The sequence below is a fragment of the Polyodon spathula genome, chromosome 10 (assembly GCF_017654505.1).
Source record: "Polyodon spathula isolate WHYD16114869_AA chromosome 10, ASM1765450v1, whole genome shotgun sequence".
NCBI classification, from domain to species: Eukaryota; Metazoa; Chordata; class Actinopteri; order Acipenseriformes; family Polyodontidae; genus Polyodon; species Polyodon spathula.
In genome coordinates, this window is record NC_054543.1 from 39874691 (window position 1) to 39900081 (window position 25391).

Here is a 25391-nt window from a genome sequence, read left to right on the forward strand (position 1 = left end):
CTTCTGAGGGACGGAAAAGTCATAATGACAAAACAAATATCAACCACAGTTGCAACTATAACTTAAAAAAGAAAATGCTGTCTAAGGGAAAATGAGGAATGACTATTTTTCCTCTTCCAGCCTGACCACAGTACACTTCATTTATCTATCTGCTAAAAAGTATTAAGACACTAGCCCAGTTTTTAGTTAATTTTTTAAAGGAAAAAAAAATACATGTTAATATTAAAAAACAAGAAGCAAAATAAATATGCTTTGAAAATACAGTTCAGGGTGTCCAAGTGCTAGTTGTCAATGGGTTGCATGGTAGAAACACATTTTAATGAAAGTCATCAGTAGGTCTCAAGGCCTGCCCTTATGGTGATGATGTATCATATTTCCTACATGTACACGCAAAACAAGCTAAGATGAATCAATAATGCAGTCTGTTCTATCTGTGGAGTGACTACTTTAAGTGCGTAATGCTTAGTGCATCAGAGCACATGTGTTTTAAACCACAGTTTCATTCTGCTTTCACAACAAACCTTTTCTATCCTCATCACTGTTTCGTCTCTACGTCACAAGATAGTTCTCATGTGCATGTGATGTCGCCCCAAGCATTGTCTGTTACTTGTAGAAAGTGTGTGGACAGTACAGGTGCTCCAATATACATTTTTGAAGAAAACTGTTGCTGTTGAGATTGGAAAATTGTTGTCTTTTCAAAAGGAGACTCCACCCATCAATCGTATACATTACTAGTTAAATAGGTCTCTCGGCCCACAAACCCCTGTCTTTGTTTGGTCCTCATCCTCCCCTGCTTTCACCCTGCAGTGTGCCTTGTCTAGGGAGGAGGCGGCCCAAGTGCCACTTGTCCTGCCAGCTGACCGAGTCATTCTTAATCACTGTATTGTATCCATCTTAGCTCGGCCAGTATAGGGGCTGCTATCGAGCGCCAATGGATAAGTCTCCTTTCTAAATTATAGGGTCTGTGTCTAAGAAAGGCATAAGTGAACAGCGTCCTTTTAGCCTTCAAAACTGGAAACTCCACCATGCCAAAGTGAAAGATTTTCAAGCCCTCAAGGGAGATGAAATCTGAAGTAGAAATGCTGATACTATAACGACTAGTAAAAATAATTAATTGAAGTGTTAGGGTATTGTAACTTTTTTTGTTTTAAACCATTCTTTATGAACTTTTTAAGACCTCTTTGCATGAGTAAAAAGTTATATAAATTTACAATACTTAAGTTATATAACAAATATGCTAGTCTTTCATTTTTTGAATTGATTATTATTAACAAAATACTAAACAGTCAAAAAAGATCAAATGCATCATTCTCTTTGGATAATAAATTCAATGGTTTACATAGTCAGTGGTACAGTGTCATTTGCCCTCAGACAAGATGTTATAAAAAGGTTCTAAAAGGCCTTTTATTTTCAGTTTCAACAAAGAACAAACAGACAAAGAATGTCTTAAAGGAACTTGATCCTAGAAAGATGATGAAAAAGTAAATAAATCATTTTTGATAAGCTGTTCTAACTGGAACGGCCATGGTTAATCTTTCTTAAGTGATACTAAAGACAGGAAGCAGGCTAATAATGTGTTCTGAATGAGGTCACATAGCAGTTACAGAGGCAGGACCATCTCCATAGTCTTTCTGATAAATTTTAGAGCTGCTCCCCTTTTGATGTTTAGAGATTTCCTGTTTGGATTCAGCAGGGCCTCAGTCATTTAGATTTTGCTTCCGTGTAGTTTAATTGAGATTTAGACTGCAGGGCTTTTTGTTGCAATAAAAGCACTAAGAATTAAACTAATCTTGTTTTGAAAACCGTGTTGAGGTCCACACACCAGTTTCTTTCTAAAATAAATTAATAATTTCAGAATGAGAATTTACAGCAGTTCATTATGTACAAGCTTTACTTTGTTTCAAAATGATTTATTACAAAAATAAAATAATAATAACACGCTTCTGTTGTAAATGCACAGAAAACTGCAGTATACTCCCTTAATGGTGTTTCAGTTAATCCCAATCTAGGACATTGTTCCACTGATAAGATGTGACTTACTTCATTTAATAAGGTAAAAAAAAAAAAGTTATGCTTTGATTTATGTCTTTCTGTAATCATACCTTTTTCATATTTTGCTCACTTAAACTGGGATATTTAGATTGAAAGAAGCATTTTCAATACAGCTCAATGGGGGATTCAAACCAGGACCTCAATTCCTTAATTGAACACGTAGGCTAAATTAGCCAATTAAAAACCTGCTTGGAGCACAGCTGTACTACCCAGTTCAGTAATTAAGGACATGATTGGAACAAGGTCTTGGACTGGAATGGATGGGATGGGAAACATCACAAGTGATCTCAGCTGGTCTAATATAGTGTTCACACTGTGTAAATAATGGCTGATCCACACACATTGAAACAGGATTGTAATGACTAGCAAGGAGAATAATGTGCTTGTTTTCTTACGTTGTTAGTTTTTACACTGGTAAATAAAAACCTTAAATATCACCTCAATTAAGGCTGTGAGTACCAGTTACATTCAAATTTGTATATGTATTTACTTCCATTTTCATTTCCCTTACCTAATACAGTACAGAGAACTGTCCAGGTAGAATATGTTGGGCACATGTGCCAATGGAAAATAAGCTTTCAGTCAGTGACCTTGCAAAGATAAATGGGTGTGCTGGAACATCTAATTGAATATTGGTTCGTTGGCATGGCTACTAAATGCATGTTCTTTTTATTTCTAACTTTGACCAGAAGGGGAGTATTAATGTTGTTCTAATGCATGCATTAGCTTAGCTGGAGCCTAGGCTTTTATAAACAAAGATAATAACAATAACTCACAAATTTAGGAAATAAAACACTTTACTGCAGCTGGCGTTTAAAGTTGAGAGATTTTTATTTCCAAATCCTTAGAAAGTAATGATGTGGAAGGATTTTGAGTTAAGGTCAGTATTCTACTGCAATCAGTTGAGCCATTGCCTCCTCCAGACTCCAAATTAAAACATCACAATATAAGTGCATGACATTCAAAAGTTGCCAAAGCTTGAAGGAATATGAAAATATTAGTGTCCACTTCATACTACTGTTAACTTTTTTTTTTTTTTATATTCAACACATGTCCTTAGTAAATCAATACAGGTCAATATTTTGTGTTCTTAAAAAATAGTAGAGGTTGAATTTTCCTTGTTCTTTTGTAATTCTTCTTAAAATTTACAAGTCCTTGCCTGTAAGAATGTACAACCTTGTAAACCTGTAACGAGAGTTGGAGTATGCTGGTGTCTTTATGCAGTTAACAATAGACAGACAACGAGACTGGAATTAGTTAGAGCTGAATATAAGATCAATCTATATGAGCTGTAATAACTTTTTTTTTTTTTTTAATTTAAAAATCAATTGAATTGTATTTACATAATTTAACAGGATGTTTAACTTTCCACAGCTTTATAAACCTTACTACCCACCCCACCTAACCCACCTTTACTATTTCCTGTTTCGTGCAGGCAGACCAATATATTTTTAAAACTACAATTTTACTGTGTCTGCGTATTCTCTGTAATTACTTTTCGGTGAGATGGAGCAAACTAGAGTGCATTAGACCCTACAGTGCATTTATGGTATTCTGATGGCTTAAGGGGTTAAGTCGGGACACTAGAATAGTAAACATATGTGTGACTGGATATTATAATAAAAACTATAGTTATGCTTTTGTTCCAGTGCTGCAATGAAAACTTATTAAAGTTTATATCTTGCTGTGAATATGTAAAGACAAAGCAGTACCAGATAGTTATTTGTTGCATTCCATGCAGATTATGACCCAGAGCAGCCACTACGTGTCATACACTTCTATTGACTGGTCTGTTAGATGTTGCTTGGCCTCAGCAAGGACTGCAGATCAAAGCAATCTGTCTTGGCTGGTGTAAAGACTGGTGTGTCTGTGAGTGTGTGTATGTAGGAGTAGATTTGACAGAGCCTGGTGCAGTGGAACACAGCAGGGGATTCAGGCAACAGATTGGCAGGCATGAAGGACGTTCTATGGGGTCCTAGGATTACAAGGACTTTTAGGATGGTGACATCAAATCACTGGCTTTTCCTCATTACTGGGTAAGATAGATATGTAGTACCGGTAAAAAAAAAAAAAAAAAAAAAAAAAAAAAAAAAGTTTGCTAAAATGGTCATCATCAGTTACTTGAAAAAAATAAACTTTACTCTTCTGATCTTATAAAACACTACAAACAGCTATCAACTAACATAAAATAAAAAGTGTATTGCATATACTGGTACTGCCATAAATGCATTACCTTATTCTGCATAGTATATTTATATTTAAAAAAAAACATGTGGTGTTTACATAATGGATGTATGTTTTTTTTTATCTTTATAAAATAACACGAATGTCTACTAACTTTTATTGATTAAACTAAATGAAAAAAAATCAATAACCTCATCATGTTTTATATCTTTTTCTGGTACGTTGTTTTTTGGTATTGAAAGAAGATCCCTATTTGGGGCAACACATTCGACGATAGTATTAGCAAAGCTACTGTAGTATGCATATTTATACAACAGGCATAAGCTTTTTGCTACAGTATAGAGACCTCTTATATTCATGGGCATTATAATATTTATGTCCATACTATACAATATATTAATGTGCTGATAATGAATTAATGAATTAATAATAATTTGTCATTCATATTTAAAATAAATAAATAATTCCATAGAATGCCACAACAGCCAATGGGAATGGGAACTCTGTGTTTTGGTTCTGCTTTGTGTTGGAGGTATTTTACCATCTGCAGTTAATATCATTGATTTACGTAATATATGAAAAACAAACAGATGGAGAGAGGGCTACCATAATTTTGCAGATAGCGCCAAAATTACCGCTTGGCATAACACAGTTTAAATCTGTTGTTGAGTTATTCAAGCAGCTCTACACAAGTTTAGTGGAATCGAAACTAAAAAGAAAACTTTATACTTGCATTACTTTTTTTTTTTTTTAATTGAACGCATTACACAGAATGAGCTAGACCCCTGAGTTTTACTTTTTTCACACAGGTACTAAGAATGTAGCATTGCTCTTGAAAATGCTACCTCTCAAAAACTGAAACAACGTAACCCTTAAAATTAAGAAGATACCTTAGTAAATATTGACAGATTTAGATCATAATGATCTCCCTTTTCATATCATAGACAGCTGTTGTGTGATTAACTTTGATATAGTCTATATTGTGCTTATTGACATACTGTAAGCTCGGGAGCTGCTTTTCAGCTCTTACTGCCTGCCATAGACATGTGTAACCATGACTAGATCAACCAAAAATCCATTATGAAAAAGATCAAGTTTCTTTTTGTATTCATGCCATTGAAAAAAGACTTTTTGATGGTTAGGCATAGTTGTGCACTCAAAGTTGTTGGAATCTGCTTATTACAGTACTTACTTCAATACAAAAATGGGGCTTTTCATGTGAATTTATTTAAATTGTCTTCCACATTTATATATCTTATAATGATAAATATCATATGTTAACACATTTTTACATTCATGTTGAAATACAGTACCAGTCAAAGGTTTGAGAACACTTGCTGGAAACTAGGTTTTTTTTTCATAATTGACAATGTTTTATATGTCGTATACGTTTCTGTAAATACTTAAAAATGAAAACACATGTTACAATGTACAAAACAAAACATAAGGAGTATCAAAGTAATGTTCAAGAAAATTGAAAATTGTCTCTAAGTCTTGTGTTCCTCAAAATAGCCACCCTTTGCCTTAATAACAGCCTCACCAACACAAGGCATTCGATTAACAAGTTTTAGCAGGAAATCAACCCTGACCTGTGGCCATATGTTGCAAATGCAGATTGAATTTTAAAAGAAAAGGAGTTCTGTTTATTTATTTATTTATTTATTTTTTTGGGGGGGGGGGGGGTGGGGTTATATTTTTTCTTTTACCACATTTAAATGCAATTTCACCACAGATAAACTGATAGTGGTTTTGTTAACTGCCAATTGATCTGGGTTGATCTGATGGAGGAATCTGAATTTTTGGGTGAGGTTTTCCAGTTAAAATCTAATATTTTCTTTCTTAGACTTTTGGGTCCCAATAAAATAATATCCCACTACGGGATTGGCTTTACAGTATTTATATTGTTTTGCTTTTTATGCAGTTCAGTTTCCTGTAATGAAAGTACCCAGCATTCAAGGGTTGTGCTTTGGGCACCAAAAAATAAATAAATAAATAAATAAACAAAAACATAAGATCAGGGCTTTTTCCTAAGTGGCCATATTAAGATGTGTGCTGCAGATGGCGAACAATTGCAAATAAGTGGAAACATTAGTGCTTGGAAAGGCTGCCAAGTGAAAAAAAGATGTACTATTGTGCTGATTAGCACATCCACATGTTTGGAATCACCTAAAACTCCATTCCAGTTTTTAAAGTCATTATTAAAAAGCAGCTGAATTTTATGGCTTTGGCCTCATCAGGGAAAATATCTGTAGAATTTTTAGTAACAGAGTACTGATAAAATAAATGGTGGAATGTTCTAGTCTTTTACAATATTTTGCTTCACATCAGAGGCATGTTGTCTTAATCTTATCTGAATTACATGTTTTAATATTGCACACTGGCAACTTATGTACATATCACATAACTAGTCATCATATGTGTGATAAAGAAGAGTTACAAAAGATGGCTCCAAGTACTGAACCACAGGCAAAGAAAAAAAAAAAAAAAAAAAAAAAAAAAAAAAAACAGACAAAAAAAAAAAAAAAAAAAATCCTTTTTCTCCCAATAGCTGAAACAAATGGCTTTTAACGCTTTACCCCACCAACTATGGCATAATATAAAGATCTTTTCATATGTCCTCCTAAGCTTCACAAAATAATCACTCTTCAAATGGCTTGTATCAATGGCATTAGTGGTAACTGTCCTTTGCTACCAAATACATCCAGATACTCTCATTGGTGTCATTGCTCAAATATTTTCCATTAGATGCTGCTACATGCAATTTATGTTTGTTTTTTTTTAGACAGTTTTATTTATCAATCATTAAAAGAGTAGCATTTACATTAAGTGACCGAAGGCTAATGTATATTTTGGGATTAGCTGGCCAAAATTTGAGGCTATTTTGCACAGACATTTGTTAAAAGAAGCTTTCCAAAACACTATGAATATTTTTATGATACTGACACGTTCAGTTTGTTACTTATACTCTATGTCATTGGCAAAGTACAATGCATGTTACTAACTAGATAGTCTTCCACCCAGATGGTGTGTGGAAGAGGCCAAGAGAAAGCCATTCTAAAACAATCAAAAAATGCTGTACTGTATGAAGACAAGTTCTGTGAAAGGAGTCATGCTAGCTTGCAAACTGAATGAAAATGGGCTTGACATCACTGTAGTGAGTGAATGCAGGTAGATAGGAAATGGGAGAGGCACAATTGAAGACAAACTGGTATTTATGAATTTTTTATTTGTGGGAGAAAACATGGTTTCTGAAACCAAGTGTTTTGCACTGTAGTAATGCTAATAAATCCAGCAGAGTCACTATTGTGATTTTATGCAGGTTTAAACCAGCCACATCTTAATTTCTAAATGGTAATACAATAGTGAGGAGGGACAAGTGTTAGACAAAGACAAAAAAAAAAAAAAAAATCCTTTTTCTCCCAATAGTTGAAACAAATGGCTTTTAATGCTTTACCCCACCAGCTATGGCATAACATAAAGATCTTTTCATATGTCCTCCTAAGCCACCTAATGGACACTGAACACATTACAGCTGAATTTTCCAATTTCCAATGGCACAAGAACTAGGTATATTACTGGGCTCCCGGTAAAGGCACTCCATGTGGAGTGCAGGATGCACCCTATAGCCTGGAGATCACCGATTCGAGTCCAGGCTATTCCACTGACGACCATAAACAGGAATTTTCAGGGAGCGTTGCACAATTGGCTGAGCGCCGCCTGGATGTGGAGGGCTAAGGTCGGCCAGGGTGTCCTCAGCTCACCGCGTACCAGCAACCCCTGTAGACTGGCCAGGCGCCTGCGGGCCTGCCTGTAAGTTACCCAGAGCTGGGTGGTCCTCAGACGCTGTAGCCCTCAGGTGGCTACATGACAGCCTGCAGAGTGGAAAGAAGCGGTTGGCTGACTGCACACGTTTCGGAGGACGCATGTTTCCGTCTTCGTCTCTCCCGCACCAGCAAAAAGTGGCAGTGCTGAGCCAGGTTGAAATAAAAAATAATAATTGGGATTTCCAAATTTGGGAGAAAATGAGAAAAAATAATTGGCTATTCCAAATTTTATATATATAAAAAAAGAGCAATTACTGGGCAGTAATCCTTTTAATAATTTTTACATGCGTTAAGGGCACATCTAGTAATTTTGCTGTTTATATCTTTCTTGTGCCAAAATCTTTACACTTCCAGCTGTATCTACTCAAAATTTATACTACAGTTTTTTTTTTTATATATATATCTTCTGTTCATTGTTCATATGATGTGTATGTTGAGAAGTCAAATGCTGCTGAGGGTGAGTGCCACTGTCTATCCTTCACATCCTTTAATCATATGGTTTGCTTTATTCACGATTGTTTAGAACTGAGAATTTCAGCCATTCCACCTCTCCCACAAACTTGAATCCAAATGCGAAGGAGCAGTGTCTCTCTCTTAACTGGTCGCTTCCTGTCATGTAGAATTGCAGTTCTAAATGTTATTAAAAGCTGCCGTTGCCCCATTTAAATATATTTTATGTTGGTCAATTTTAGCTATTGTGCAATCTTGTCATTAGATTTGTTCTTGACATGAACTAATCTTGCAAGTTAACTAAAATTAATCTGATCACTTGTTTTGCAGGCCTGTTGACACATTCTGACACTGATTTTCATCACAGCAGACAGCGTGGCAGAAATAAAGAATAACTTATGAATAGAGCTGTGTTCCAAACAAATGCTAGTATATTACCAGTATACCAGTATATTTTCAGTACCAGTCTTTTTTCAGTCTTTAAACACCCTGGGCGTGTGGGACATGGAAATATCCAAATTTTTAAACACTCACTGACTGTATGATGGTACAAATCCTTGCCAATAGTGTAATAACTATCATCAGGCTTACAGATGGAGGGTCTGTTGGGGGGGGGGCAGGGGTGAAGTACTGTAACAAGGGATTTAACTCATACACACATGATGATTTAGAAAGAGAGATACTGACTAGGAAAAAACAGATGCCAGTGTGCGGAGTTCAATCACCAATTGGGTCATGAGTCTCACAGAAGACTGCCTCAAAATACTTGTCCATATTAACTTTTCAACTGGCATTGTTTAAAGTTCATGATTTGCCTCATTAGACCTGCAATAAAAAGTTCATTTCATTGTGATCTACTTACAGGTAAATGTTGTTTTATTTTGTAGTTACTGTACAATGAAACATATGACCACTATACTAATTATCCCCAGGGTAGGATCAGTGATAAGAATTATGGATTTATGGTATGCCATATAAATGTCTTGCAGCATGTACACACCTTGGTGATATCATTGTTACATGATTTTCTATAAATTACTCATATGCGTCTGTTTAAAGGGGAAGGTTTTTAAGCAGTGTAATTTTTTTCATTTTATTTGTGGCATTGTCTGGCAGTGGAATGCACTTTCTGTAAAGCAACCCAGACTCGCCCTCAAAGTAAAGTAAGAAACGTACCTAATACCCGTAATAAACTGATATGGGGCACACCCCCATTATAAATATATGCACAGACTACAAAACCAACACTGATGTAGAGTCATATTCTATGATTGGTGATGTATCTAACAGGGTACACAGTTTTTTAGTTCTTTTGTATGGGCCATTAAAACAACAACTGTAAGCTAACAAAGGAAACATGCAGATTACTGCTTGCACTTTCAGTCTGCAGCTGTTAGGCCTTGCTTGTACCAGTGGATTATGCACTTAGAAACGATCTTCTATTACAAACTTGTTTTGCTGTACAGTGAAAGACAAATTTGGATAGGAGTTACAGTTTTTGTCCACTTTGGACCACACCTCGTTTGAGCAACTATATATTCATTGCTTTTCCCTGCTTTTTCTTCTCTGGACAGCTTTCTGGAGGCTGTGAACTGACTGTGGTTCTTCAGGACTTCACTGCGGGGTGCAGCAGCGAACTGAGCCTCCAGGTGGGACAGACGGTGGAGTTGCTGGAGAGGCTGAGTGACAGGCCTGGCTGGTGCCTCGTGCGGACCACCGATCGCCTCCCTCCTCAGGAAGGCCTGGTTCCGAGCAGCACTCTCTGCATTTCCCACTCTCGCAACAGTGTTGAGATGGAATGCTTCTTCCCATCCGGAAAAGGTAAATTGTTTTACAGCTCATTGTGGATGACCTTCAGCATGGTTATATAAGACATTTGAGTGCCATTGCTCCAGGATTACTTTGTGGTAAATCTATCAAATAACTGTGATGAACCATTATGGAGTAGAAGATTCATGTTGTTTACTCAGAGCTTCCAAAACTGCCTGGGGCATTTGTTTTAATTGGTACCTAGTATTATTACTACAAGTATTATTTCCACAAAAAGGCAATTTTGTAGATTCCTTTTCTATGGGTGAATGTTACTGCCATTCTGTCGAGCCAGACATTTAATCAAACAACAAAATGTTGGGGTTTTGGACCAATGACTACAAATTATATATATAGTCCAGTAGTCATTTGGTCAAATATTTAGTTTAGCACTGTTGCATTACAGTTTTCCAAAACAAATGAACACATTTTTTGTAAGGTAACTCAAGAAGCACAAATGTTTATGGGAGTTATATTATGATTTAAAACACACCCAGTCATAGACATGAGGATGGCAGACAGCAAAAAGCCTGTATAAAACTTGAACACCTCACCATTTTTGTTATTGAAGCGTATGTTTTTGAGCTGTGAAAGTAAGCAAGTTCAGTTTTGCATGACAATATAACACTGTTACTAGACTATCAATAGTTGAACCTCTTGTGCACTATACTTTATAAAAGCATGATTTTCTGATCGACCAGTTTATTTACATTTCTCCAAAGTACTTTAAGCTGCACACTGTAGGCATTTTAGAAACAGAAAGCAAAAAAGGAATTTTACCAAATAGTGTTTCATGTTATAGTGATGTAATTTACAGGAAACACCAATGTTGTCCACATGGGCTTATAGGAAAAACGAATAGTAATATTAGACAGGTGTTTCCAGTCAACTTGAAATTATTCCTTTAGTCTGTAGATTGTGGTTTTAATATTACAAAGCAGGATTGGCCCCACAGGATAACAGACAAAGTTTGTGCAGATCCATAGGATCTCTTTAAATGACCCCCAGAGGAAAGCTTTATAGCTACAGATGCAGACAAATATGATGCCAGAGGCAGGGAGAGCGTTCAAAGAGGCAGTACATGTAAGCTGTGGTATTATCCAGGGACATTCAGGATAATCACCAGGGAATCCTAAGGGTTTTTTTATTCCAACCATGATCAGGAGACTGGTGGAAATCAGCAAGATAAAGGGGAAAATTTGACTGCATCCTACCAACTAACATTATAAATTGCTTGATCCTGGAACTTGAACAGCTTTGAAAGGTTGTGTGATGTTATCATTAAATAGAAGGAAAGGAAATAACATAAATTAGGCTTACTGATTATGTAATTATTATTATTATTATTATTATTATTATTATTATTATTATTATTATTATTATTATTATTATTATTATTATTATTATTATTATTATTTCTATTAATTCGCAGTTGATGTTCTGTTAGTTTTATCTGATTTTTTGTATTTGTCCATGAATGTGCTCTGCAGTTTCCAATATATATTCTTAGGCCTGTAGAGGGCACTGTTGTTTAGCAGTTCCAATTAGTCTGTCACTATTGAAGTTAACTGTGCTAGCTTGTGTTTGTGTTCTCTTCACCTTTTCATCTCATTATCAGGAGAAATAAAAACACTACTTCTAGTTCTCTTCAAGTTGTAGGCACCATAAAAAACAATAATTGAGCATTAATTCAAGTATGTGTTCCTATAAATAATATTCAATGTTATTTGCTAATTTTGAAGAGTAAATGACCCGCAAAATAAGTTGAACATGGGTGAAGCTTTTTTTTGTTTTGTAGACAATGTACTTATGTTTAAAAGTTTTAAATATTTTTTTAGGAAAATAACCGGTCATTGTTTGCTTTCTGTCGGACAGCGGATTTTGCCTTTGTTTCATAGGAATTTCCTTTTGTCTCATGGCTTTCACCAACCTAAGTTTGTTGACAAGGCAATACAAACATCCCTTCCAACAGATTACAATTCAATAATATCAGACTATATTTATTCCTGTATGACTGGTGACATTGAAAATATTTAGTTGGATGAACAATTAAATACAGGAAATCAAGCACTTTTGAACTAAAACCAACCTGTCCATGTTTACTAAGGACATGTGGGTTAGCATTGGTTTGCTACCAGTAATTGTAATGTAGCTTCTCATCACCTTCACATAATATTGTCCCCTACGTTGGATAAAATCGGATTATCCCACAGATAAAGCACTATTAATAGAACTGTCATAAATATCATAGTGACAAGTGAATGATGATAATGATAAAGTACACATTTTTATATATGTAGTCTATATATCATACTTGAAAATATATAATTTTTATTTAAGTGAACTTTGTTACTTCTCAGCATGAGCATGTTGAACAGATTCATGATAACTGCAAAATTCCAGACTTTATTGTACAATTGTATTGGGCAAAAACAACAAGATTAATGAAAAGATCCAACATGTATCAACCTTATTTGCTGATGAGATTTAAGCCACCTAAATAGTGTCAATGTGTTTATTTTTCAAAGATCTAATTTCAGTTGCGTAGCAAAGTACTGCACAGTAGTCAGGGGTTAAAGAGCCCTAACGCATTCAATGTAGTGCTGGCCAATGGCTTTGTTTGTTGCTTCTCTAGCCTGAGTATCTTCCTGCTTCCGCTTTTTGTTAGTCATCTTTCTAAAATAGACGAGGCAGATCATGTGTTTTATAAATAGACAGTTACTGTTGAGAGAGGTAAATTTTAAATGACTTTTGTGTGTATTATACATGTCCAGTGGGATGTTTAAACAGAATTCAAGGTACCAAGGTGTTACAAGTTGAAGGTTGAAAATGCTTCCCTTTCAATTTCAATGAGTGTAGTTTCTATAAGGATCCAATAACTTGTTATTACCTAATTCACTTTCAGATATTTGTCTTCCTTTTTTCTATAACGTGTCTGTGGTTTTCTTCTTCAGCACCTTGCATATTTAAGTAGGTTGAATGTCTTTCTCCCTGAGTGGGTGAATTTGAGTTGTTGTCACTGAACCTTACTGGAAACAAAAACATTTCGGTGTTATATGCCCTACTTTCCTACTGCAGCAGAAGGCTAGGTTATGAAAGCACAGAAAAATCCACCTTTCTCAAAGATTATTATTGGCTACTACAGGACACTAAAGCCTATGTACAGTATGTATCTAGTGACAAAAACTTTGTTGTGCTTTAAACAGGCTGTTGAGCTGTCTCAGGTAGGTGAGTGTAAATTTCGAGAGCGCTCTATAGGAACTCTTCTGTTTCCCCTCTTTTACCTTTTAGGTTTCTACATAAGCTCATTTGCCTGTTCCTTGTGCTTCACATAAATTTTGATTTTCCTCAGCCGCAAATTGTTTGTGGGGGAAAAACAAAAAACAAAGATATAGGTCACTTGTATGAGAAACAGGATTTAAATCAACCATCAGAAAAATATATAGCTGTATTATTAGTTTATTTAGCAGATGCCTTTATCCAAGATGACTTACAGAAACTAGGGTGTGTGAACTATGCATAAGTTGCAGAGTCGATTACAATGTCTCACCTGAAAGACGGAGCACAAGGTGGTTAAGTGACTTGCTCAAGGTCACACACCGAGTCGTGGCTGAGCCGGGATTTGAACCAGGGAACTCCGGTTACAAGCCCTTTTCTTTAACCACGGACCACACAGACTCCTATACGCCATCTAGGGTTAAGAGTATCATAACTGAGGAGCAAATGGGCTTAGTTGTACATATTGCTATGGTTAGCTAATATTTACATAGTTTGCTGTTCACAGTATGAAAATTGGGCTTCAGCAAAAACAACAGTTGCAGTAAAACAATCAAAGGAGACTGTGTTAATAGTGTCAGATATTAAAGGTATGTAAACACATTCTTTCTACTGTAAGGAATGATCCAATAATGACTAAGATGAGTACAGGAATCTTGTTTTTTCTGGAAAGGAAACTGGGACACCTGCAGTAAAGGGACCTGGAGAAATGTTTTGCTCCACTTTCCTCATATCACGCCTGCTCTGCAATCTGTCTGCAGGAATAGATGATATGTGGTACCCCAGAGCCAATTAACAACCTTGCCATGGACTACAATTTAAGGATATTCCAAGATGACCGCTGTCACGGAAACAAATAAAACCTTAAGCATGGTAACTTTTCATTAAAACTCCAAACAGATCACTGTTGTTTCTGGTAATATTCCTTGATAGTCATACAATAATATAGATATAGCAAGGATGACAAACATCTAGACATTACTATCCACACAGAGAAGCCATTTGCTAACCAGGGGTGGGGTTACAGTTTGGTGGTACTTGTAGTCCTTAACATACTGAGGAACCTACAGTAAAGTCTAATTTACAAAATAATGCATCACATATTTTTTGGTAAATTATGGAATTGTCAAAATTACAATACACCTTGTGTATGGATGTCATCATGTGTAACATACTGCACAATTTCTAAATTTAACAACACTTTTTTTGTGTATGTTTTTTTATGTATCTTATTGTTTAAGAGGCATCATTAAGTATATCACAAGGACCTTGGACGGAGGTTCATTTTGTTTAATTCAGGAATTCAGCCAGGACTGGAAGGGCCAGCCCCCTTAAGTGCTATTTGATAGTTATCTTCCTATTTGTTTCACAGTTTATTTTTCTTGCTGATGCTCTGCAAAAGGCTGTAATCAGTGTAAGGAAACAGCATGTTTCTGCAGGTTCCACAGATATTTCTTGTTAATTTCATGTAGTGATGAATGCTTATATGTTACATCTCAGTTCTAGGTGAAGATGGTCATGGTGTTGTTGCCTTTAATTAGTCTGTGTGCAAAAGACTAATCTTGCAGTTGGAAATCTTAATTACATTTTGTCTGGACTTGCCACACTAACGGTATATTTCACTTTTAATTTTATACTACAAATATGCACTAGTTATGAAGTTATGTGCTAATAAACTTGTTATGTGATTCACTTTTTCAGTGTGTTTTGCCTGGTAATCTAAGAACCACGAAACATTATATTTCTTCACATTTTACATACTCTACTATCAATGATATAACAATATAGTTGAGGCTTTGTTTGAATAGTAAAAAAAATACAAAAAAAAAAACATTCACAGTATTATGTGGGGGTGAACCGTGCTCCCGGTACCAGTATGTAAAGATGGGGCTTTTCAGGAAAATTACTCTGCAGGCAAGGAAGAAAATTAGCTTTTAGGTACCTTGAGGCTTGACTTTAAAAGACTTTAGAGTGAGTTTAGAAAGTTTAGAGTGACATTAGTCAGTGAACTAAACAATGGTCACATAATTAGTGTGATAAAAAGTGTAAATGTGTAAAAAGTATAAATGTGCTTTTATTTAATAATAATAATAATAATAATAATAATAATAATAATAATAATAATAATAATAGGTTTAACTGGCTGTCTGTTTAGTTGGTGGCAACACTAGCAGCCACAGGAGACAGAGAAACCCAGTCATGTATGGTGTAATGGAAATCATTTTTATGAATGCCTTTTACTTGTTAGAACTGAAATGTGGAATATCTTGTTCTGTCTCAGTTGTGTCTTTGTTTAAAGGACATGTAACATGATTCTGATAGAAAAGTACTGTAGCAGCTGTGAATAAGCCACACCTCCTGTTTCCTACAGATCCACCCTTAACTAAAAGGTAGCACAATCACATAGTAAACAGGGAGACTTGGAGCACTTGCTCGTTATTGTGGATCGTTATTTTGTCCCTGTTGGTTTCACCCTGCCATGACTAGCACCAGGGCAGAATGAAAAGCGAGAGGTGCTGGTCCTCCCGGTCGTGTTTTGGTCGGATCTTGTCAGAGTACTGCTGTTGCTGTGTCAAAGTTACAGGTCAGTAGATTGGACTTTATTCTCCAAGAGCTTTAATCATACTGAAACGGGTAGAAGTGTATATCCTTGTTGTAATTCCCATGTAATGTGAGACTTTATGTGATTGCAAAGATAATATAACGTACGTGTAAGAAAGCATCCAAGTAAAAAATACATTCATATGTTGTGTTTTAAAGGTAATTTTGTTGCAGTAAAATGTGTTGCTGTCTGCTTTAGAGGTAAACATTCCATCACTCAGAACTAGTTTCAGTTTAGATGTGATTTAGACAAGATTAGAATTACAAATACATTTACTTCCACCTTCAGTAAATTAGACAATCAGATTTAGTACAAAAAATAATAATCTAGTTTACCAATAAGATGAGGATGATAATAGTTTACTTGTGTATGCTTTCTTAAAGCAATTGAATGTATGAAGTTAATGTTCAGATACTATTGCTACTACTAAAATGCCTATCAAAGTGTTTCATGAATTGTCATATGTCACCTTTTTAATTACTTTTTAAATCATGTCTACTTTTAACTTTTATGTTGACAAAAAAACTGTTCAATTATGTTTTTATAAATTCATGGTCAGGCTACATTGATCGGGATATTGAAGCTCTGTACTGTATTTGCATTAAAATGCCTTCATTCACTCTGAGTTTCTATGTAAAGGGTTCTCTGCTTTGAAAATACTTTAACATGCATGCAATATTGAAAACAGCAGGGGGGAAATGACGGCTGTTCAGTGCCTTTGGTGTTATGCTAATGAATTCCTAAAGTATAGTTTCATTATCCATTGACAGAAGAGTTTCTAAACAGTGATTTATAACCAGGAATGTCATGGTCACAAGAGATCACACTAAAAAAGGGCCACAACCCAGCTGCAGTAAATTCTGAGATCATTCTAATTTCCCCCTACATTGCCTAAGGATTGCTGTGTGCCTCAAAAAACAAAACAAACAAACAAAAAAATTAAGCTTGTAGCCTATAAAATAAATACAAAAAATAAGGCGTCAGTTTGTAACCATGTAGGATGGGGTTTTAAATGGGAATTGTTAGAGTCTGCCTTACCTCGCAATTTGATGCCAGGCTGGCACTGTTGGTTCACAAGTAATTTTCTTAGACCCTTAGTATGTGCACTGCTAAAACTGAGTAGGATTACATTATAGTGCAGGCTATGTGTAAATTGTCCCATAACTTAAAAAAAAAAAGTAAAAAATAAATTGCATAACTTAACCCCCTGAAAAATCAAATCAAATCAGTTTTCCCCACTAATTTCCACCCTGGTGGATCTTTCAAGGAACTTTAATTACACATTTGTGTGTGGTGTGGGGGGATTCCAAACGTAACACCTAATGTGAAAATAAATAAATAAACTTTATTGCACTTCATAAAGGCTATTTAATATTTACATTGGTAAGAAGGAGGAAGTTTTTTTCTTTTCATTTTCAAAACAAGAGGGTGTGTTGAAAACAGAAACTGTCTGTTTTACTGGCAACAGAATGGTACATTGTATTAGCTAAGGGAACTGATACTCTGTATATGTTTTTTATTACTAACTGAATTTACTGCTCGATTCATCCATCTAGCCTTTGAAAAACAAATTAGATTTAGATTCTCTTTCATCTGTTGTATATTAAACAGCATTAAATCTTGAAGGGTGATGTAAAACACTAACAATTGATAATATATCATAGTATTAACTTTGTATTTTAGTCAGGAGAAGGGCATAACAGTGCTCAGTCCTGTGTAAGCATTTGTGTTTTAACTAGAGGGGAAAAACACCTTTTGACAAGACCCCTTTGAAAAAAAAATAATAACAAATACACACAAAGACTTATAACTTACTAACATTTTAACTTTTTGTGTCATAAAGTAAACTGGCCTCATTTACTTTTGGATGTGGTTAGGGCTATATTATGGTTGATGTCAGGCAATAATACAGTTAAAGAGATAGATAATCCCTTTACATTTTCAACAGTGTCATTTTAAGAAGTATAACATATCATTTTTTTCTAGGCCCACACAATGCCTGTGGAAATCAAAGGATTTTCAACTGCTTGTTGACTTCAATACTATTTTTTTTTTAGTTTATTCTACTTTTGTTTGTCATCATAATGTGAATGACAAAGCACTGTCTTAGTTTGTTATCGGCTAAGAACAAGAAGCTCTTGATAATTAAGTGTTATTGATACTGGTACTGGTATCTCTGTTACTGCTTGACAGCTTGTTTTGTATGTTCATATTTCAAGCATGCAAACATAATGTAGAATGTAGTTTGCTCTCAAAACAAATATGCCCGCTTCTTATCTAAACATGTCAATGCACAGCTGAAGTTTAACCTTTCAAACAGCAGATGCACTTTCTCCTATTACCAGTTATGGTATGTTGTATATGCTGGGTCAGGGTTTTATTTATTTATTTATTTTTTTTTTTACATTGGAGCACCTTGTCCTTGGTGGGGATCACAGGTTGACTGCCAATCTGAGCTGATCCGGGTTCTTCCGCATTCCTCCTGTACCCGCATTGATAATCTATGCAAGTTTTCGATGGATGTTAGCTGTTCTTACCAAGCAACCCAAGATCTGGGGCAGCTCTGATTGGCAGCCAATGTGGTTTAGCCAAATTAACATGGAAACACAGCATCAGGTTTCAGCAGGGTTTTCAACCCAGGCTAAGTGGTGTATGAGGATGAGGTGTTAGACATCCCAATGATATGTATTACTCAACAATTCGATATTATACCTGTATATACCTATCCTTAATAATCCCTTCCCCTTTTGAGTATTTTTAATTCCTTTTTTTTTTTTTAATAAGCTGGAGCTGCAGTGTCTTTTTGTGTTTTTCCATACACCCCACACACCGCCCACAATATACTGTATAATATTTTTTTTCTCTACTGTAGATTCCCATTTTAAGATAATTTTGATTACAAGACAAATATTGTATAATATACAAATTCCCTGTTTGTTCGTGGTTCCTTTAAAATCATACTGTAGCCATCTGAAAACAATAAACATTAATTGTTGTGGCAAGAAGATCTAAAAGGACAAAAGCATTTGTCATGTCTGGAAGAATGCATTGATAAAACACTGTTGCACCCTGCTTAATATTGTACTAAACCTTTCCTTTAATACTACAATTCAACCTTCAAACTATTGACGTTAATCATGGAAAAGGGTTTCTGTGATTTTGATAACATATCACTTCACCCCGTATCTAACTAATGTCTACCTGTGATTAATATAAGTATATTTATTTTTGTTGAATCAACATACAACTTTAACATTCGAGTACTTGTAAAGTCCCACAATTATGTCTTATTCAACACTGAAATATAATTTATTGGTGTCTGTTTAGTACATGTTTTCACAGTTTCCATCCTTTTTTTTTATTGGGCTACAGTTCTGCATTCTACAGTAGAATGTTGGTAAAAAGGAATTTGTTGAACTAGACAATGTTGTTTTATATCCTCGTGTTGCTGCAGGTAGTTGCAAGATAATCACTTTGGCTCAAAGTAATGTAATAGAAAGTAGGTTTAAGTTCCATGTTGTGCTCTCTAATAAAGTCCAGTATATTCTCCTCACAGTGCAGGCACTTTACCTTATTAGCGTTCAATAGCTGTTCATTACAACCAACGTCCTGAGGAATTCTGTGTCTAAAATTGTCTGCCGAACATGGCAATTTCTTTTTTTAATTGTGTTTCCACAAAGCCACACCCAATTCACACTAGCGTAGACTAGGGACACTGCAGCATTAAATATAAAAACAGCCTGCTATCTTATTAGTTGAATGCTTAAAAAAAAACATTGACATAGTTGTACAGTATTGCTATCCCTGTGCACATGAAGCAGCCACTGTAATATTTAGTTATAACAATGTGGGTGATATTGGAAAGGCAGAATTCAAAGAAAGCTGTTTTGCTGTGCAAGTGCTGTAAGAGCTGAGCTGCTCATGCTTCAGTGGACTTCCCTTGGGAGTATACAGCTATGGCCAAAAGATATGCATCTCCTTGAATTTTAGGATTGAAACATCATAAAAAAAAATGATGAAAAAATGAAAAAAAAACTACATGAACAGAATTTTTTTATTTTTTATTTAACATTACGTAATGAAAGAAACTACAAAATGATATCGCAAAAGTCTACCGGAAGCCAATATTTCATGTTAGATTTTGAAATGTTACATTTTTCAATTTGTCAGTTTTTCATTAAGTATATGGAAAACTACAGAGATGTGTTCATTTACAATATGTTAACGTTACATTATTCAGCAGGTTTCATTCGACTTTCTGAAGCAAAATTAGTTCATTCTATAGGGTGATGCAAAACTTTTGGCCACAGTATTGGTTTGGATTTTTTTTTTTTCCTTTTTAGCTACCTATTTGCAAATTGTGTTATCCCATGTGTAAATGCAAATGAACAGTACCTTATGTTTCTGTTCAATTTCATTGTTAAGCTGACAGTATATGTTATATAAGTTATATACAGGATTTAAACAAGTGCTCTTGGCTTCACATGCAAACACTGTATCAACTGTTCGATTAAAATATGGCCTCATCTGGTTATTACATACTGTTTTTAGTTTAGACTAAAAAGTCTGTATGTAAGCATAGTTCTGAACTTTGTAAAGCCCGACTGTAAGATACATTGAATGTGGTTAACATGCAAGATAGAGATTAGATAAACACATCGCTGGAAATCTGTTGGTGTTAAACAATTCTGGAGTACCACACTGAATAGTTGTAATATAGTCAGATAAGAAGTCCTCTGGTTCTGTTCTTGGTATACTGAACTATACTGTAGAGTTGATTCTGTTGACATGATTAAAGTGAAATCAAACCTTTAGATACAGTGACTTTCACATCAACAGCTTTCTAATGCATTAAAGTTTGCTTCCATTTCCTGTCTACTTCAGCATAAATTGCAATAAATTACAGGTTTTTTACATTTGCTAAGTGAATTGACTGAGAATTGCAGGAAATGTATGACAAAAAGAAAATAAATGATTCTTCAGTGGTTTTAGTAATCTGGAGAAAACTCTAGTTTTTGTATTTTAACTTTCCAGATATAGTATTGCATTATATGTTGTGGTTTCTGGGAGAGATTTAAATAAATGTGCTCAAGACAAGCAGTTTAAAAAAAAAAAAAAAAAAAAGAAAGCCGCTAAATAAACAGTGGTGCCATAATTAAAATGTAATCCCAGTGTAATTCTTCATTCAAAAGACAAACGCAAGACATACAAATAAAAACAATTTAAAGCAGGACCCAAGGCAATATCAGGCAAACAAAGCAATGATTAGTGTGGGTTACTTTGGTTTGGGATCAATAGTACCTATTAACCAAACCTATGTGTAAAATGTAATACTCTAGAGTGAGTCTATGTGTCTTGAGAGTATTTGGTAATAATAAGTTGCTTCAGGGTCCAGTTTTCCTCTAGGTCCAATACGCCATGCCAGCTGTATTGAAACATGGCTTATCTTTGTTACAACAGAAAACTATGAGAAGAAAGTGGAAAATGATCTTTGCCTTTCACCCATAACACTGAGGTTGAAATCCTGCCAAGATCGTAGTGTAGAAAGACAACCCCTCTCCGGCAGCTGCCCTGGGTTTAGGCCATGTACAGTACAGTAAGTTGTGCTGTCTCCAGCCCTGGTCCAAGCATGCATGACACAAGACCAGCTGGAGCATATACTGACTGGCACCTAATTGTGCCGTCTCATCTCGGAGAGAACAAAACAAGAGAGTCAGAAAGGAACGACGGGGGTTCTGTGTATCGACTGGAGGAGAGCGGCGCCCTCCTACATGTGTTGTTTTCCACTAACCTTGACCGCATTCCATTCTTACTGTTAGGGAAACTGACATCCTGAACCAAAATAGGTCTTTAAACTCTACAGCACAAGTGTTTGTGAGCTCAACTCTTTCAAGTGAAGAGTGCATCGACCCAGACCAGGGCTTTTCTTACCGCTTCAGAATGTGCCTGTCTTTCTAACCTCAAAGCCCTACTCAAGAGGTTCCTTTGGATACATAAAGCTGTCTCCTTGTTACGAATCAGTAATTCACTAACTCAGTGTTTTGACTGTGGCCATGTTGAAGGTACTTACTGAGTATACTTTACTTTATAAGGTCTGTTCCTAATTAATTGTCAGATATAGAAATAATTAGGGTCTACTAAACAGTGCATTTGCTATTGTGTAACGTTTACCACAAAGTATTCAAGTATAATATTTGTACACACCTGAAAAATGTGTTTTTCCACTTACCACTAAACTACCTGTACAATAAAATGAGTTAAATGTCTGCTCTTTATGAAGGAACTTTGCCCTTTGTTGCCAGAGTTTGTTAATCTTTTGAATTTCTGCTATTAATAAAAAAGCTATCCATGTCAACGCTAATGCCAGCAGGTATCTTCAGCATTTAAGGATTATTATTATTATTATTATTATTATTATTATTATTATTATTATTATTATTATTATTATTATTATTGTTGTTATTATGATTACTTTACTTCATTACTATAGTAATACAATTTAGCAAATACAATTTAGTGCTTTGTCGTGTTATTCACTAATTTTGTTTACAGAATTCATTACCTGCAGCTTCTTTGGTACATTTTGAATTGGTCCAATAAATATGACATACTTTTCAAAAATCTTTTATTGCATATTTCAGCCCTAGACTGAGTTTGCCTGGAAACTAGTTGAATTGTGACTTCATTACAGATAATTCATTGCAAACTCATTGAAAGGAGGTATTTACCATTCATATTTAATTTAACAGACTGCAGGTCTTTCTTTTGAAAAGGTATTGAGGAATTTAGGTTGGGGGGTAGTTGCTAACTGAATAATTGAGTGGGTTTTTTTTTATGTTCTCAGATTGAGTTTGACACCAAATACAAAAAGAAATACGTACTTGCCTACTGTTTTTGGAATTCACTCCAATCTCCAGGAGCAGTAACAGTTTTCTAAAATGTATAATTGTTTTTTTATAAGACTTTCAATGATATAAGGTTTATTGCTAGACTGTGTCTCTAGACAAACTGTCATAAACACTAACCTGCTCTTAAGGCAGAAGAGCTCTATCTGTTCAAGTAGATCTACACTATTTTGTTTTCCATAGGTGGTCCTTTATAAAACACAATGGTACAATTGCCAAGAAAGTGACTTTTTGATCCAAATCCCCAACAAAATATTACTTTGTGTATCCCCAGTTAGGTTACAGTTAAATCAGTTCTGCATGGCCTCAGGTTAAACATAGCAGTTGATTCAGTATTTGACATGTATCTGGCTGGGTGAAAATCTTTATTCTGTATTGTGCTAGAGCTCTGCCTTTATGAACTCCCTTTGTGTAAAGTAGGGTAGTGCTAAGTTGAAAACAAGTGACCCTGAACAACCGAGAGTGCTGACTGGCTCTTGCCATGAAAAGAGCAGTATAAATTCTGAAAAAAAACATCTTGTTTTGACTTGGCTCAGCTAATCCCAGTAGGCTCCTGGTCGAGAGAAAGAACAATATGAAACAAACCAAGAAATACCTCCCATAGTGAAATATATAAACGGTTTCAATGTGTTTATTACAATGTGAATATTGATATAAATACCCAGTTTATAGGATTTCTGAGGATCTGTCATTTTAAGGTGTGTGTAATAAGAATGTGGAAAAATACAATAAAGCAGTTTCCACACAATTTGTTTTGTTTTGTTAAAAGAAGATTAAAGTGCACACTGACCACAGCTGTCTCACGTACCCATAATGTATCACCCTCTTGGGTGATATATTTCCCAAATTAAGCTCAGATGACTTATCTGAACAAAATGGCCCACTGTATTGTACTTAGTTTTTAAAGTCTTTATAGCCACTTCTTTTTAACTGTATTATATAGCTTGCTAGACTTCCTGCTTGGCTTAACCCTCTAGACTTTACAGTTGATCTTTTGAAGGCTTAATATTTTCCTGCAAAAGACAGTATTTTATCCTACAGGAAAATGGGCATCCTGATTTTAAAGATAAGGCCTCAATTATTTTAGACAGGGAGGCATGGGGTGGTGAATGATATAAACAGGAACTACTGCTTGAAGTTTGAAATGCAGCTACTTTGGCACTTAGTGGTATAGCATGTTGAGTTTCTGTTGCCTTGGGGAATCTATAATATAGGGAGTACTTCATCTGGTATTCAAGGATTCTCCACGGATGGACTGTGAAAGATAGATACCCACAACCTCCCAGTGTACAGGTGTCAAAGCAAATGAGAATTGATGTTTTTTTTTTTTTTTTTTACTGTTGCTTGTGCACCAGTTCTGTACTTAAGAGATATTTTTTTTTTAATGAAATGTGCTGCTCAATCATGTGATAGTTAATTAGAAGCACATTATACAAACATGCCATTCATGATTTATAATTTGCCTCAAGAGGAAACACATGTTGGGGAGATTAAAAAAAAAAAAGATCATAGGGTTGTGTTTAAAAAGGTGATTAGTCTTTTTGAAACAATATCCTTAAATCAGCACCAATACAGTAGTTTCAGTTGCACAATGTTTAGAGTTATGTTTGTTGTCAAAGAGAACTTAAACTAGTTACACTTTACCATAGTTAGTGAGAGATGAATCGGGAAAGTACAAGCATACTCTTGAAAAATGTATGCTAACTGAGAATAATGTAACACCTTGTCAGTGAACCTTTGATGTGATATGGTTTGCAAATCAATTTTTTATGTCAGAGCATCCCTTGTTGTATAAATGAAATGCAAATGCTTTGCTATGCAAATGTTCTAACTATTTTGGCATTGGATAATATGAAATAATGTACACTGTCTAGCATACTGATTTAAGACAAAATTATATTAAATTCCATCCATCAGAGGAGTGGTATCTTAAACGGTCTTATAGTAATACGAAAATAACCAGAAACGATTCAATGACAAACATTTCAACCTTCAAACATAACTTCACATACCGCATTGAAGTGTATGGAAAAAACTGAAAATTGACAAATAACTAGAAAGAGGATGTCGCAGCAGTTCAGTTAGGGTTGACACTATAAAATTAAAGATTGATAAGAAATTTTATTTATATTTGATAGGCTATTCTTTAATCATAAAGAAAAGTGGAGTGTGCTAAATCATTGACTTGACATTGACAAGTAATTAATCTGTGGTACATAATCGTAATGTTTTGTGTGAGTGTTTTTCCCCCCTGCTCTTTTTTCAGCCTCTGGTAATTTGTTTGTTGAT

General features: G+C 35.1%; 1 protein-coding gene across 1 annotated transcript in view; it reads left to right on the plus strand.

Annotated features, from left to right (window-relative positions):
- The window catches only part of LOC121322304 (kalirin-like), a 152184-nt gene that overhangs the window by 111618 nt on the left and 15175 nt on the right, over window positions 1–25391 (plus strand). The window contains 1 exon segment of the mRNA XM_041262089.1: window positions 10085–10331. Coding sequence (XP_041118023.1) covers window positions 10085–10331 — 247 coding nt within the window.